The sequence below is a fragment of the Sorghum bicolor genome, chromosome 1 (assembly GCF_000003195.3).
Source record: "Sorghum bicolor cultivar BTx623 chromosome 1, Sorghum_bicolor_NCBIv3, whole genome shotgun sequence".
Classification (NCBI taxonomy): domain Eukaryota; kingdom Viridiplantae; phylum Streptophyta; class Magnoliopsida; order Poales; family Poaceae; genus Sorghum; species Sorghum bicolor.
Window position 1 is genome coordinate 77,816,582 of NC_012870.2, and position 16,202 is coordinate 77,832,783.

Below are 16,202 nucleotides of genomic sequence, written 5' to 3' on the forward strand. Positions count from 1 at the left end.
TAATCTCAGTCGTCTCTATGATGCTCAGTCTGTGTCGCCAAGTTCAACACACGTACGCAAGCAACGGAATGAAGAGATGAATGAGACCCCATCATCAACCTGCGAAATATCGGCATGCAGAAGATTATCTGTCTGAAACCTGTGGAGGAGCTCACTCTGAATGATCGCATCATCATCAACTGGATAGCCAATTCGCCATAACTACTGTCACTGGTAATAATAACTAGAGTACCTTTCATGGTGTTTAAGGAAGAAAACGAAACGATTAACTGCACGCACGCATACATACAGAGGCTCGTTGGCCAGTGCAGCACGTACGCCAAACAGGGAGCTTGTCCTGGTATGTATTCCAACGAATCTCTGAATACTTCGACGGACTGGGTGAAGAAGAGGTGCGTACACTACACTGGAATTCTGAAGAGTCGCTAGGTGTGCCAAATGCCAAGTGGAGTAGCCCGTGGCATCGGCATCATCGCTAGCTGTGGCCGTAGACAGACAGACGCCGACTGGCTAGCGCAGAACAAGCCGGGGATGGCAGCGACCGGACACCAGCTGAAGCATCCCGTTGTGCTGACGCCGGCCGGCGTACCTTGCCGTGCCGCTGTGGGCGCGCGCGCCGGGGTCTTGTTGTTGTTTCCGTGGAGAAAAACGACGGTGGATAGATGGCGACGGGGCAGCTAGCCACGGGTGCGCAGCGGGAGCTACCGGGACTACAACTGCTCGGAGAATCTGCTTTGAAATCCGCCCGGTGGTGACTGGGCAGGCAGACACCTACGGAGTACTATGCTGCAATGTGTCATAGCTTTCGCTCCTCGTCGTTGCGTGGTTACCACACCCACATCCCAGTACTACTGATTCGTCTGGGAAATGGGCCTTGTTTACTTCCAAAATTTTTTACAAAATGTGAATAGTAGCATTTTCGTTTGTATTTGACAAATATTGTCTAATTATAGACTAACTAGACTCAAAAGATTCGTCTCGTCAATTCCGACTAAACTGTGTAATTAGTTTTTATTTTTATCTATATTTAATACTTTATGCATACGTTTAAAGATTCGATATGATAGGGAATCTGAAAAGTTTTGCAAAATTTTTGGGAACTAAACAAGGCCATGATCGATCGAGCTTATGGTTCGTCAGATTCTTCAGCAGCATGCCAGCATGGGCGTCACAGTCAGTGATCTGAGTTGTTGACAGCGAGAGCCACGTGGGATCGACAGTAACGCTGCTAAACTCGGGCCCGGTTTACACGTAGAAAATTTTATAAGAGTAAAGTCAATCAGCGGTCCCTAAACTTGTTCAGATGTGTCATTCCGGTCTTTAAACTCGCAAAATGACCGTTTAGGTACCTAAACTTGTTCGGTTGTGTCATCCTGGTCCCTAAACTTAAAAATCTCCCATATAGGTCCTCAAACTTGTTCAGTTGTGTCATCCCGGTCCCTAAACTTATTTTTAAGTCTTATCTGGGTCAAAACAGGACGAATCTAAAAACTCTATATTGAAAAATAATTCATAACTTTTTTATATGAACTCAAATGAAGATAAACTTTATATCAAAATTGTAGGCAGCAACATGATCTACAACTTTGCAGTTGAAAAGTTTTTAAATTAAAATCGTTTAGGTTCCCAAAATATTTTTTATAAGTTTATAGATTTTAAAATTTAAAATTTAAAATTAAATTTTATAACACTAAACGACTTCAAATAAAAAACTTTTCAACTACAAAGTTGTAGATTGTGCTGAGGACTATAACTTTGGTATAAAATTTGTCTTCATTTGAGTTCATATGAAAAAGTTATGAATTATTTTTTGATATAGAGTTGTTAGATCGCTTTGTTTTGACCCAGATGAGATTCAAAACCAAGTTTAGGGACCGAGATGACACAACTGAACAACTTTGAGGATCTAAACGGATGATTTCTAAGTTTAGGGACCGGGATGACGCAATTGAACAAGTTTAGGGACCGAGATGACACAGATGAACAAGTTTGAGAACCTAAACAATCGATTTGTGAGTTTAGGGACCGGGATGACACGACAGCACAAGTTTAGGGACCGGTAGTGGACTTTACTCATTTTATAAAATGGCTACTGTAGTATTTTTATTTATATTTGATAGTTATTGTTTAATTATGGGCTAAATAGACTCAAAAGATTCATCTTATAAATTATATATAAACTATATAATTAATCCATGTGTCATAAGATTCGATGTGACGGAGAATCTTGAAAAAAAATTATAAAATTTTTGGGAACTAAACAGCCTCTCAAACTGAAATGACAGCACATATGGAACCGCCCAACGATTGCATAAGAACAGGTACAATAATTGGTTTATAGCCAAGCAAATGCTCATGTGGGTGAAAGAAGGAAGAAGGAGAGAAGAGTCTAGCTCTCTTGTAAGCATCAAGCTAGATACGGATGCATAGATAATAGTGGATCCATGCACTGTTTAGTTCACCCCAAAAACCAAAATGTTTTCAAGATTTCTCGTCACGTCGAATCTTACGACACATACATGAAGCATTAAAAATAGACAAAAACAAAAACTAATTATACAGTTTGCTTATAAATCGTGAGACAAATCTTTGGCCTAAGTGAATGTGAGAAGGATTATGAAAGAGAAGGTGGAGCATAAGTAAAACTAACAATAAAAAAATTATTATAGACAAATAAGAGACTACTATTGGTCTATTGTATAGCTTGTATCTTGTAACTTTGCTAATAGACAAGCACTTGGTTTTATTATTGGCATTGCTAAGGCGCGATCCTAATGCTTTGGAATGTCACATTGACTATTACATTGGAATGTCACATCCACAGAAGTTCTCAGCACTCTGCATGATGAATTTATTATATTTAATTAATCTGTTATTAGTATATGTTTATTATAGTTTGATTGTAGAACTATATTATCAAATCATGGATTAATTAAGTTTAAAAGATTTATGTTGCAAAATAGTCATAATATATACACAATTAATTATTTTTTACTATACATGTGTTCAAATATCTAATAGAATAAAGAGTGAACTTTATGGAGAAGAACAAGGCGCGCGTCGGCAGAAGCTGGGCAAGTCCCAGAAAACGAGCGTGCATATCGGTCTCCTGCCGGCTGCCGTGAGAGCTGGGGGTAGAAGATGCCGGCGGGCATTGCCATGGCTGAGCCTGACGAAGGGTCAAGTAACACATGAGGTGGGGTAGTAACGAAGGTAACCTTTTTTCCAGGGGAAAATTACACCAGAGACCTGACCCATGGCTCCACGCCAACTGCTGAGAAGAAAATTGATTTTTTTTTTTTTTTGAGAAACAGAAAATTGAACCTTTTTTTTAAAAAAAAAACGAACAGGAAATTGAACTGGTTGAACTGGTGAGGAGCTGATGAGAAAGAGGTGGTAATTTGCTTGCTCTCGTGGGCCTCTTTCTTCGGGGTGTCTTCTTACCGGGCTGGGCTTGAGGACCTCTTTTAATTTGCGTGGCAGCCTGAAACCAGCCCACATGCTGGGACTACCAAGGTACAGTCAACCCGCTAAGTTCCAACGGCCCTAAGTTTAGGCACCAGTAGAACAGCGATACCTCCCTTTCTTTTTCAGAGAGGCCTCCTTTTGTTTTTTTTTTTTTTTTAAACTGCCTCCTTGATAACGTGTGATCCTCACCACCTCTTATTAACATTTGTGAGGCCTCTCTTCAGTGCCAATATTTTGATGATCCAGCTATCAGTAATAAGATGAACATATATGGTAAGTACAAGACGAATGAAGGCAACAACCAACCCGTTGGCTTGTCTTATCAACCGTCATATTTTAGACCAACGATGCTACTACTAAAAGCATATTCATGTGCAGGATGTCTTCTTGTCAGCGGTCGCAGTAGCCCTGGCCCTGGCACAATCGTACGTATATGGGAGCGAAGCGTAATGCTTTCCCGAACGGGCAACGTGTCGATGCCCCCGTCTCTGACTCTCTACGGACGCCTGCGCTGCTACTATCCACTAGCGGAGCCCCGGCCGCGGAGACGGCCGGATCCTCCGTCCCGTCGCCGCGATCGGAATATGTCCGCCGGATCATCGGCACCATCCAGAGCGCGCCGATCCGGTGGCCTGCCGCCCCATGGCCCAGAGAGCTAGCGCTAGCAGTACCCCTAGCTACCATGCATCACCTCAAGTACTCTAGTCGAGTGTAGTAGAAGTACGTACGTACGTACGTCGTAGTCGTACGTGGTACCCCGGCCGGAATCCCACCCGTGACGGTCAAAGCAAAACGTACGCGGGCGGGGCCGGGACCGGGAGGAAGCCTGGGAGCGAGCGAGGCGGCCACGCGCGCGACGGAATCGCCGGTCGCGCCGTGTACCACCAAAGCGGGGACACCCGTAGCGCGTCGCGGATCGAGCTGCCGCGCAGGCCGGCCGCCACTTTCCCTGTTCGCGTTTCGCTCGCGCCGCCGCCCCGCCGGAGCGCTACTTGCGGCCCGCGGGACCGTGCACGCTAGTGGAGTATGCTAGTACGCTGGGATTTGGCCTAGCGAGCCTTCCTCCGATCCCCTGCAGGCTGCAGTGTCTCCTGGCCGGCTCCTGTGCAGTGCAGGCCTAGCTAGCTAGCTACCACACCACACGACACCATGGGACGGGGGATCGACAGATTCTCCGCAGCCTGCAGCAGCGCAGCGCAATGGTGGCGGTGTGGTGCCCTAAACGCTAAACCGTACGTGGCCCCCTTTGGCCTTTGGGGCTTCCTTTCTCCGGGACTGATGGATGGGCAAGGGCATTCGGTTCCTCCACCTCGTGTGCCTCACGCTTCATTCCCGTACCCGGCTGGCTGCTGGCTCTCGTCTCCACCTCCGATTCCCGCCCCTGTCCCTCTCCCAAATAGTCCCCCCCTGGTACTTCAGGCGTACGAGCCTTTGCATCTGCTGTCTCTGCGCGCATGATTGCTTTCTTTTTTCAGCTATACCGCCGGTCGTTTTCCAGCTTTCCATATGGTAATTTCGGCAACCACGCACCACATTGACATTGTTCTCCAAATTTCTCTTCCTTCCTTCATTCCTCATCCTCTACATGGAAGAAGGAAAAACAAAAGTTTAAAAATGGCTGTGGCTATGTATGTAAACGTGTCGACACAGTATAGCCGTGTTACTCTTGGGAAATGGTAGAGGGCTGGAACTTTGTTCCGTTACCTAATAAGAAAATGGTAGCCGTGTTACTCTTACTCTGCCTTTTACTTAACGCCGCAGCAATGGTTCGAACGTCAAAATGGTAGCTCTCGTTGTCGCAGGATATGATCTAGCTAGCATGCACTGCGCGCCACACGTGTCGACCAGCGGTGGCAGGACGGGTACTACGGTGCGGCGTTGCAGAGCGCACGCACGGCAGAGGAGTTTCCGTGAACGACGGAGATTGGTCCGATCGGACCACCTGGTGGAGACGGGAGGATCGGGCCGGGTTTCGCTCGAAGAAGACCTCCACTGTTGAAATCGGCGGTCTCGTCGGAAGATCGGAATCTGTCACGCAAAAGCTTGGGTGCCGATCGATATGTTGGGATCCGGCCGCTTCCTTCTCTAGCTGATCTATATATCTCCATGGCAACAAACTGATGCAGAAGAAATAATTAAAGGGCTAGTACCTATATATATGCCTATAGCTAGCTAAAGGCTCTCATATATGGTACTAGATTGGTAGCATGTTACCGTCGTACGATCCTCTGGCTATCTAGCAGCTGCATGCCCTGACGGCTTCAAGTGGAGCAGTATCATATCGGCCGGTGGCGGCTCATCCTTGAGGATGAAGATATATGTGTCGAGGCAGGCACTGCAGAGATAGATAGATGGATAGCTAGGCACAATACAGGCTGACAGACATGAGATGACCCAAAGCTGATCGACCGCCCGACCAGATTCCAATCCCCTTGTCGACTTCATTACAACGAGGTTGTCTTTGTCTTCCCAGGATAGCTAGGTAATCACGACAGTAATCAGCTGCACTAATCCAACAGTCATATCTAGCTAGCTACTTACGTAGTCACCCATGCATATCAGCATATATGTATGTACTCTGGAGTAAACGCCAAAAACTCCCCCATTCAGTCATTCTCTCCCTGTCCAGCGGTTTGTGCATTGTGCTCTAACCAAGCTTCAATCAGGTTGTTATTTGTCGGTTCATCACACCAAACGGTAACACCCAAAGATAGCAAAAGGACGCCCATGCAGTTGCTCGGCACTGCCGTTCTCCCTCCCTATAAGTATCGAGCTCCTGCATTCGCCATGGTTAGGCCAGCCTAGGGATCAACTTCCCTTTGACCTTTCTTCCTCGCTCCTCTCTCTCGCTTGCGCAGCTAGCTTCGACATCACCATCCCTCTCCTCCATTGATCACCTTCCCTCTCCTCCGATCCATTGATCAGTCCATAGATATAGTGTACTGATACCCGATATCTCCCTCCCATACTGTGTAACCAACACCGGCGCCGTGCATATATATCGGCAACTTCCCAGGCTGCTCATACAAATAATGATGATGCTGTTCGAGGAGGATGCAGCCGTCATGACCATGCCAGATGGCTTGTGCATCGTAAGTCTCCCAACCTTGATGTCTGCCTATCTAACCCTTGATGTATTAGTGTTGTTTGCTCTTGAATTATTGTGAGCTCATGCAGTGTGTGCTACTCATTCCTCGTAGTCAAGATATATAATAAAGACACCGAATGATGATGCACCGTTTCCTCGTACCATGCTTATAATAATTTTCAGCTTGTCAAGATCTTTTTCATTAGCAGGACTAAGGCAGGCATGATATAAATATATTTCATATATTCAGTAAAACACAATGTTCTGTACTGTCAAATGACTAAAAGGAGATTGCCATGATGCAAATAATAAAGGAAATATGTTTCATATACGGGCTAAAACACTCCGTCAATGCGGTCGCATGATCTGGCCTATCAGGTTCCAGGAGTGACCGTCATGGAGACTTCTTTCCAGGAATAAGCAATCTGCGCAAAAATAGCATCCTTGCATTACACCATGCAGCAGCATTTATAGGATATCCAATTAATTTATGTTCGCTGACTTCTTGGTTCTGTCTTTGGTTTTATCCCGTATCTCTCCCGACCGCAATCGTAGCAGAGAAACTTCAGGGTCCTGACTTCCTTGGTGATGTCATTTTGGAAAAAAAGTCATGTGCATCTGCATGGCCAAACAGGCTTATTTTCGGTCCCCTCTCTTTCGTTATAGCCTATCATGCTCGCACATGCCCGTTCTCCCATTATAGCCACAACAAGTAGAACCATTTCATCTCTTCTCAAGGATCACTGTTATATATTGGAGAAAGTTTAGCCCAAAAGCTACGCTGCGCACCAATCAGATCATCTTCATGCATTGAAGATCCTTGGTGCCCGCCATGCTTCCCGATGATTGCATCACAGTAATTGCTTCTCTGATCTAACACATTTTTTTGCTCGGTTCTTCCTAGGTTTGTGATGATGTTCTGAAACCCAGCCAAGCAATTTCATTTCCTTCTTGAGATCTTTTTGCCGCCGTATTTCTTGCATCCTGTCTATACATCAATGCATGCTCATGAGGTTGTAATTAAAATGACAAGAAGTCATTTCCAAGAACAACTGGTACTTGCCTGCACATGTAATTCAATAGTTATTAGACATCTATCAAAGCTAGCACAACAACGTTGAAATTAAGCATAACATTAATATCATGGCTTCTTTCACATTTGTGCCTTCGGCTTTACAAGAGAATAAAAGATGTTTTCTTTTTCTGCCACCTATGTCTTTATAATTTATTGTGAATCACATAGATGATCTTATTTTGAGAAGTTTGGTTCAATGAAAGATAGTACGTAGAATCAAAATCACACGTAATTGCATATCTAGAGCTTTTGATCCTCTCTCAAATTGCATAGAAGTAACTGCACTGAAAAAAAAGCTGTTCTTTGCAACAAAAGGTAGTGATGCATAGGACTTCCTATAAGATGTAATTCAGTCGGAGACATACAAAAAGTATTGATTTGCCTTCAAAATTTATGACCTGCATTTTTTCTGATTTGATTATTAGAATAACACTCATTCAACAAAAGGACGACTCACATATTTTGTCCCACTCTGAAATTTACAGGAGGAAATTTCAAGCCCCATAGCTGCTCATATTCTTGACTTCTATGATGGCGGCCTTGGTAATGACCTCTTTGCTGCGGCGACTACCACCTCCGGTCCATTTCCTGCCACTGATGACGACGTTTCTTCGTCTACCACAACCACCCCTCCCATCTGCAGCTACAATGACGATGCTCCAGCTGCTGGTGCCACAGCCTACTCCCCATTGCCATCCTTCGACACCACTCTCACGGCCCTCCTTGAGGAAGAGCAACACCATGGCCTTGACACCGAGCTCCTTCCGCAGATCGACAGCCTTTCAGAAGTAGCATACTATCCAACTGCCACCGATGAGACTGGCATAGGGCAATTCAACCAGATGGGACTTCCAGAGACCATAGCTGAACAGGTGCCTCCGATGCAAATGAGCAGCAGTGCATCTGCCTTGATTCCACTCAATTCAGACTATGATGAGTGCTTCACAGCAGCGTTAGCTGGAGGGTTCATGGGTCTGGAAGGAGCCATGTATCAGCAAAGTGGAGCAATTCTTCCAGGCTGCAATGCAGAAGCATCACAACAGGGATTCTTCAATAGTGCCAGCAGCAATAGTATGGTGATGATTGGCGAGTATCAGAAGATGATGGAAGGTGAAGGACTGACCACAGCATACAACGACACAGATTCCATGCAAGGGACATTTAATACTAATGCAGAGATGCAGGTAACATTCAGAACCTATGTACACCACAATGATGCCAAATAAAAGCACAGGTCAAGTAACTATTATATTAACTAAACAGGTAGGAGGAAATAATCAGCACCTCATAAACGGATGCAATGGGAACCCAGCAACATTACCTCCAACAGAACTATCAGGATTGGAAGACTCCACATTCAAGGTTGTCCGCTTGTCACCTGAAGAGAGAAAGGAAAAGATCCATAGGTATATAAAGAAACGGAACGAGAGAAATTTCAGCAAAAAAATAAAGGTACCATTGAGCATTTCAATAGAGAAATACTTGTGAATACCAATTCAGCTGTGCTGACACACATCAAAATGCAGTACGCTTGTAGAAAAACCTTGGCAGATAGCAGGCCCCGTGTCCGTGGAAGGTTTGCAAAGAATGATGAACTCTGTGAAGCAGCACAATCAGGCTCCCAGGGTCATGAACATTATGAACAAACTGTAAGTTTTCAATTATGTTACAGCCTTGTCAAACAGTCTAGTATAACTAGAAGAAATGGCTATAGTAAATGTTAAGGGTAAATGTAACTTGATGCACCACAGAGACAAATTGAGAAATACATAACATTTGTTTCAACTTTCTATTTATCCATTCTAACAAATATTAAGCTAGGATATGTACTGGACACCCATGTACACTAGTGACTGAGCACAAGATTGCAGTGGTTGAGGACACGAGGCCATGATTTTAAGTCTCTGTCCCAGGAAAACATGATTCTTCTTATGTATTCTCATTGTTTTTAAACGAAAACCTGGCATATTTCTATGCATAGTTAACAAGAACTCTTACCTTTTTCAGGACCATATGAAAGAAGAGATGCTGGACACATCTGACATTCTTGCGCAACTGAGTGGATTAAATTCCTACAACTACAAGTATAAATGCACCATTGAATCATGGATATGATTCTCAAGTCTCAACCACTCAAACTAAGACCCAGTGTCTTATTTCAAGCAGTGCAACATCGAGCACAGTTTTTTTTTTTCTCATCTCCATTAAAATAAACTTACAGCATTAGAAGATCAATTGCAGGTCAAGAACTTAGTTCAACTAATGTAGATTTAATGTATGTGTCAATCTGCTGTCTGTTTACCATTGTCATAAGTGAATGTGGTAGTTAGCCTCCAGAACAGTGATTTGTGTATATAACTATGCCATTTATAGAGGGAAATAAAAGTTCCGAGGATCTCTTAAATATTTCTTTGCTGAAGTCTCTAGATTTGGTCTGCTCAGAGAATTCCAAGGACAGCAAATAGCAATGATACATCAGAGTAACCAAAATAACATGGTAACAGAGCATAGTAATTAGTAAACTTAATATATTGGAGGGTTACCTAACTGCCTTTTAGCCTGTGCCCCTAACAGAGCTCAAACCAACATTCTACAGAATTAGAATTCCGACTGAAAGGCAATGTAGAAAACAAGAGTCAAAATTCTGTGTCACAATTTACACTGACAAACAAGATTTTATCAATGAATAGTTGGATCCTTAAATTGCTGTACAGTTTGTTCACCCACACTTGCCTGACATACAAGAATTTGCACGCACAGGATCAAAAACCACCTCTACATATGTATCTGATATAGAAGCAAATGTACAAAACAGTTACTATGTGCTAAGCCTAACTCATATACTCATTAATGTTGTCACCTGGGACACTGGCACAGCAAGGGAGAGCAATTCTGAGGCCCCTCGCTCCTTCAATTCCCACCCCTCAACATCCATCTCAGCTATAATCGGATCGAATAGTACAACTTGGGGTTCAGATTTGCTACACCCAAGCAGGACTAAGCTACTGGGTCTAGTGAAGCCGAGGAACCTGACGCAGCGAGCGCGTCCATAACCCCAGAACCGGCCCCCGACCCAGACAGCAACCTCAGAGACGATGACGGCGACCTTGACGACCACCCCGAGCGCGTCGACCCCGTTCCTGAACCCCTTGTGCACCTGGAGGCCGAGGAAGCCCTCGACGATCTTAGACGTGTTCTTGGACAGCTTGTAGCCAGACTTGAGGACGGCGAGCACGGCGACGCCCGCAGGCGACGCGGCGTGGAGGGATGCCGGCGCGGCGGCAGCGAGGCGGAGGAGCGAGGCTGCGGCGAAGGCGGCCTTAAGGCGCTTGGAGTCAGGGAGCTTGGGGAGGAGGCCCGCGGCGGGGCCGAGCGTGCGGGCCGCCTTGTACGACTTGGAGGCGGCCTTGGACGCGGCGAGGATGGCGGCGACCGGAGAGGAGGCGGTGGCGAGCGCCCGCGGCGTCCGGAGCGCGGCGGCGGCGGCGGACGTGGCGGCCGCCAGCGGCTTGAGCGCGCGGGAGCGGGAGAGGGCGACGAGCAGGCGCGCCCCGAGCGCTACGCCGAGCGCGGAGGTGGCCGCCGCCGCCGCGAGCTCGTGCTCGGCCAGAGGCATGCTGCCGGCGGCCCGCGTGGGGAGGCGCAGGCCATAGGAGGCGGCGAGACGGGTGCGGGTGGGCATGGAAAGGGTAGCGCGAGCCCGCGGGGGGGTGGGGGAAAAAGAAAAGGGAAAGGACACGGGACGAACCGGGTTGGACAGTGGATTTGGATGACACAAGGCGTGACGTGGATGCGGCCGCGATCGCGCGTTCGGTTGGGACGGCCCGCGGCGCGGAGAATTCGTGGCAGATATGCCGGACGCACCGTGGGTGATCGATCCCCCGCGGCATATGCCGTGTGGGCGTGTGGTTTGGCACGGCGCGGCGGCGCGGGGAGGCCACCAGCCGACGGAGCCAAACTCTCGGCAGAATTGCAGGTTGCATTGCAGCCCATCGAAATTTGTTTGGAAGCAGCGTGGGGGTCGGTCCACTCCGTCCCTCCACTCCACTGGACGGCGTTGGTGGACCGGCGGCTACAGGCCTACTCCAGCCTACAACTACAGAGCTCTGGAAGCGTGGAGACATGGTCCCAGGCCCGCATGCTTGTCGTGATCCCGTGGGCTTCATTCCTTGCCGTGGTGCTGTTGGGCTCCTGAGCTAGCAGAATTCATCTTGGGCTCTCTACTCCGAAAAAAACCACGCAAGGACAAGAACAAGAAGCCGAAGGAAATCACAAACGATCTGCTCACTCTTGCTCCTGAAAACAAACAGATGATGAGCCATAAGCCGGAGCTTCGTTCGGTGCAGACTGCAGAGAGGGACGTTGAGGAAAGCGTTTTGCTAACTGCAGGCACCATGAACGGGCCAGTCCACGTACGAACACGACGTGTGACCCCAAGTGTCCGATCCATCCATACCCAGTCCTAGATCAAATGATTTCGGCCACAAGAAACCAATCGCTCGGGAACATGCGAGTTGGCAAAGTGTCAGCGTTCAGGCTTGCAGCTCTTCCTGCCAGCAATGAGACTGAATCGAGGTTGGCGTTCTTCCTTCCTTCCTTCCGGAGCCACGAAAGCTCTGAAAATGCACCGCCCGGTCACCGTGAAACTCGGTTGCGTAGAGCGGCCGGGCAAGCGACCCTCCCAGAAAGGTCGACGGATACAACATTTCTTTCCGATACCTAACGCTCACACGCTACGTACTTGGTACACAACGCCCAAGTACTCTGTGTATTCAACTGCAGGTCAGTGGCAACACGCCGTACTTGCACTACTGAACAGCTTTCCTTTCCTTTCTAGCTGCAGTGCAGGGCCAGGCATGTACGTCAGCGACGAATTAACGCTCGCTTTGGCTTGGTCTTCGGCGTCCTGTGCATGTACGTGACACAGATGATTGCATTGCGTTGGCCTGATAACTGATAATAAAGTATGCTGATCCATATGCTAGTACTGTCAGTTGGCAGTGGGTTAATATGCTGCTAGTATCTTATTATCACTTGCACTTGAGCTGCGGCACGCAACGCAAGCAGTCAACAGACACGTAACAACAGGTCACTTCTCCCGGCGCACTTGTCTTTGACCAGCTTGCAAGCAACCTCTTCTTTCCTCAGTTTCTTGTATACATTATCATCTCTGCAGGATTGCAGCTGGAGACTGCAAGGGAACCATACATGGGTAGTGTAGTGTGCAGTATCTTATCGCAGGTTCGTGTTGCCGTCTCCCAAGGAGAATGATGAATGATCAGGCCGGCAATGGAGAACAGAACAGAGATGATGGGTCTACCCTGATTTATGCATATATTGTCGCTTGTCATCAATCAATGGTAATAATAGTAATAAAACACTAAACGCTGAGGGCGACGGTGGAGGCCCAAGAGCTTTCCCGTCTTTGTTGTTCGGTTGGCGCCATTCCGTTCGTTTGACTGGGAAAATGACACTGCTGCGGATCACCAGGCAGGCAAAACGTAAACGCTGCAAGCAAGTCAGGCACTGGCCGTGATGCAACGATTTTTTTTTTTTTTGAGACCACGCAATAGCGCGTTTTTCACTAAGTGGAAAGTTCAGAAAGTTACAAGTAACAGGTAACTACAAGGTTACCCAAAGAAGCACACAAGAGCTCACGAGGCACTGAGCAAACCGAAAAACAGCACAACGCACAAGCTAGCAGCACCGCAAAGACGCACGCGGCTCACGGCTGAACGAGCAGCGCCCCCAACCGCCTGTTCCCAGCCGCAATCCAGCCGCCGGCTTCCTCGAAGATGGAGTCCACCAGCGACAGCACGGACAAGTTCCCACGGTCGAAGGTGCGGGCATTACGCTCCTTCCACAGCGACCAGCCAACGAGGAAGAACAGCGAGTTGAACCCCCGACGCAGAGCTTTCGGGATACGCTTCCTGTTCGTGAGCCACCACAACATGGCCTGGTCCTCTACCACGGTAACGAAGTCCTGCAGGTGAACTCTCGCCAAGCAGATGGACCACACCTGGCGACTGAAAACGCAACCAAGCAAAATGTGGTCCATTGTCTCGGGCGCTTGATCACAAGAAACACAGGCATTGGAATCCTGCAAACCATGCCTAAACCTGCGGTCCCCAGTCCAACACCTTCCATGCATTGTTAACCAGAAGAAGAAGCGTACCCGCGGCGGCGCGGCTGTCTTCCAAATCTCTTTGGCCCCCAGCAATGCTGCGGAACCCAGGAACATCGCCCCATAAGCGGAAGCTGCCGAGTACGCTCCATCACCAGAGAATCTCCAGACGAAGGTGTCTGGCTCGGAGGAAAGCTGCACCTGTTCCAGAACGTCGCAAAGTTGTGCAAACTCGACAAGCAGCTGCAAAGTTGTCGGCCCCTGAATATGCCTAACCCAAGCAAAGTTCTGCAGCGCCTCCTCGACCGTGGACTTCTTCTTTCTTGCATTGACGGAACGGAACACAGTCGGCGCCAACATCTGCACGCTGGACCCGTTTAACCACCGATCGGTCCAGAAGAACGTGGACCGTCCATCCCCAGACGGAAAACCGTTGCTGCCTGAAAAAGAGCCAAAGCCATGGGTTCGTTAGATGCCGGCAGTCGGCCATTGAGGCGATCGCTCAACACCCATCGCACACGCAGGGCCACTCCAGCGCGCCTGAGGTGTGATGCAACGATTTGTCGGCGAAATCATATGGCTCTCGCCTCGCGTCGTGGTCACGTACGTACTCACATCTCCCTTGGATTTATTTGGTTGCTTACCAAGGTTTGAAATCGTACGCGTGTATATATACTGTTTATTTATGGCATGGCTGTTCTGCTTTCCAACGGCTGTGACGAAAACGACAGGAGCGGGGAGGGGAAATGCGAGAAGGAAATGCCACGAGCCATGACTTTGGACATGTGGATCATTAGGACTTTACCTAACACAAGGCCAGGGGATGTGATGCCATCGAGTACCGAGAATCTGGTCTCTACTGTGCAGATTAGGCCACCTGCACCTGCTGAAGCTGAAGGCCATTCACATGCAGAGCTGCTAGGTACAAGCCTAGAACTGGTATGATACCTTGTGTACTTTTTTTTAATGAGTTGAGCACCAATATTATATATAGCTTAGATTTCAGTATCTAATCAACTCAGCCCTCAGTTGTTAAAATTTAGACTCCGTTCGCTTGTACAGTCAACAGTTTTTTCTCTTATAATAAATCAGCGAACAGTATTTTCAGTCGTGCCTTTTCAAACCAGCGATACCTCTATAACTTGTGGTACTTGTTCATGGGCTGTGTAAAAAAATGTTCTTTTAATACATCGAGTTACCAATATGCTGAAAATTACATCCAGTAAAACTAGCAAGACCTCTTTAACTAGAACACTGCCGTATTTGTAGGTTCATCGATCCTTCGTCGGCACGGTGGTAATGCAAGTCACCGTCGGCGGTCGCTTCGATCCAACCACTTGAGGATCGTGATCCCCGAATCCATCTTCCACTTACCCACAGCCGTTCCTAGCTCATAAACAAAACATGAACAACAGATGGTGGTGGTAGTGGTGGCTGTCAAAGAACTCAAACCCGGAGATCTTTGTAGCCAAATCGGAGCCGGCTTACCGAGTATTGCCGGTCCCTGTCTTTACCACGACGACGACGCGCTATCTACCTCCTCTTCCTCCGGCACGCCTCGTAGTTGTACGAGACGTTGCCCGGCCAACCCCCGTCGACATCACTAGCTGGACGCCACGTCCTGGCCGGAGCGTATCTGCTTGAACAGAACAGACACATTCTTATCCCTTGTTCATCATCACTGGAGGAAGGAGAGGATCAAAAAGGTCGAGGCTGATCAGCCACTGTAGTATATGCGTTATCTCGCATCACGTAGGATCAGTGGAAGCTGGTCCTGTCGTTTTCAGAATTATTAAATAATCAGATCCATAGATTACCTTACATTCTTCCAAAATCATTTTCCCGCAGCGCACAGGGGCTAGGACAAATTCTCACAGACAAAGAAGTCGTGGTCTTGCTAGTACTACTGCACATCACCCCACTTCGCAGCAACAGCAACAGTCTTGCTAGAATGCTAGTACTCTCGCGGCCTCGCCCGGACTGACTGGTTCAGCGCTCCTCATCAGAAGATTTCAATCCTTTCTTCAGACAGATTGGTTCAGGTATACCAGTGCGTACACGCCTCGTTCGCCGGCCTTCATCAGTTTCACCGAAGACCTCCCTCCATTCGTCCCCGGAACGCACGCTAGCTCTGCAGCTGCAGGGGACGAGACGGCGTGTCCCAGATCGACGGCGCACACGCTGCGGGTGTCTAGGTTTGGCTGGGTCAAGCTGCTGTCTCTGGATCCTCCTCCACGGGCGGTGTCACCTTCCGACCCCGTGTGCCCCCGGACCGGGTGAAAACGGGAAGAAACGCGGGGGAAAGGCAACAACAAAAAACGGGGCGGACACGGCGTACATAGGGGACTCGTGCTGGGTTGCTGGTTGGACAACAGCTGCGCAGCGCAGCCGGTCCCCGGAAGTGGCCGTTAGTGGTGGGCGCCTCGAGGCCGGACGAATAGACCGGG

The 16,202-nt window shown here is 48.0% G+C and overlaps 2 protein-coding genes and 1 long non-coding RNA gene across 4 annotated transcripts; 1 reads left to right on the forward strand and 2 right to left on the reverse strand.

The window, feature by feature from the left end:
- LOC8085515 lies at nucleotides 6,247-10,050 on the forward strand. Of its 2 annotated transcripts, none has more exons than XM_002465845.2 (5): nucleotides 6,247-6,560; nucleotides 8,117-8,815; nucleotides 8,895-9,083; nucleotides 9,158-9,280; nucleotides 9,639-10,050. In XM_002465845.2, the coding sequence occupies exons 1-5, from the start codon at nucleotides 6,501-6,503 to the stop codon at nucleotides 9,744-9,746; spliced, it is 1,179 nt and encodes a 392-aa protein (XP_002465890.1). In that variant the 5' UTR covers nucleotides 6,247-6,500; the 3' UTR covers nucleotides 9,747-10,050. The 2 variants fall into 2 exon arrangements, with proteins under 2 accessions (XP_002465890.1, XP_021307485.1); XM_021451810.1 differs by lacking the exon at nucleotides 6,247-6,560 and adding an exon at nucleotides 6,768-7,412.
- LOC110431950 lies at nucleotides 6,834-8,211 on the reverse strand. Its single transcript, XR_002449416.1, has 2 exons — nucleotides 8,089-8,211; nucleotides 6,834-7,619 (listed from the first exon to the last, which is right to left on the reverse strand). It is a non-coding gene; the product is annotated as an uncharacterized LOC110431950 (long non-coding RNA).
- On the reverse strand, nucleotides 10,274-11,356 carry LOC8085516 (antifreeze protein Maxi). The gene has a single exon (XM_002468497.2). It carries the CDS (start codon nucleotides 11,311-11,313, stop codon nucleotides 10,468-10,470), a length of 846 nt encoding a protein of 281 aa, XP_002468542.2. The 5' UTR covers nucleotides 11,314-11,356; the 3' UTR covers nucleotides 10,274-10,467.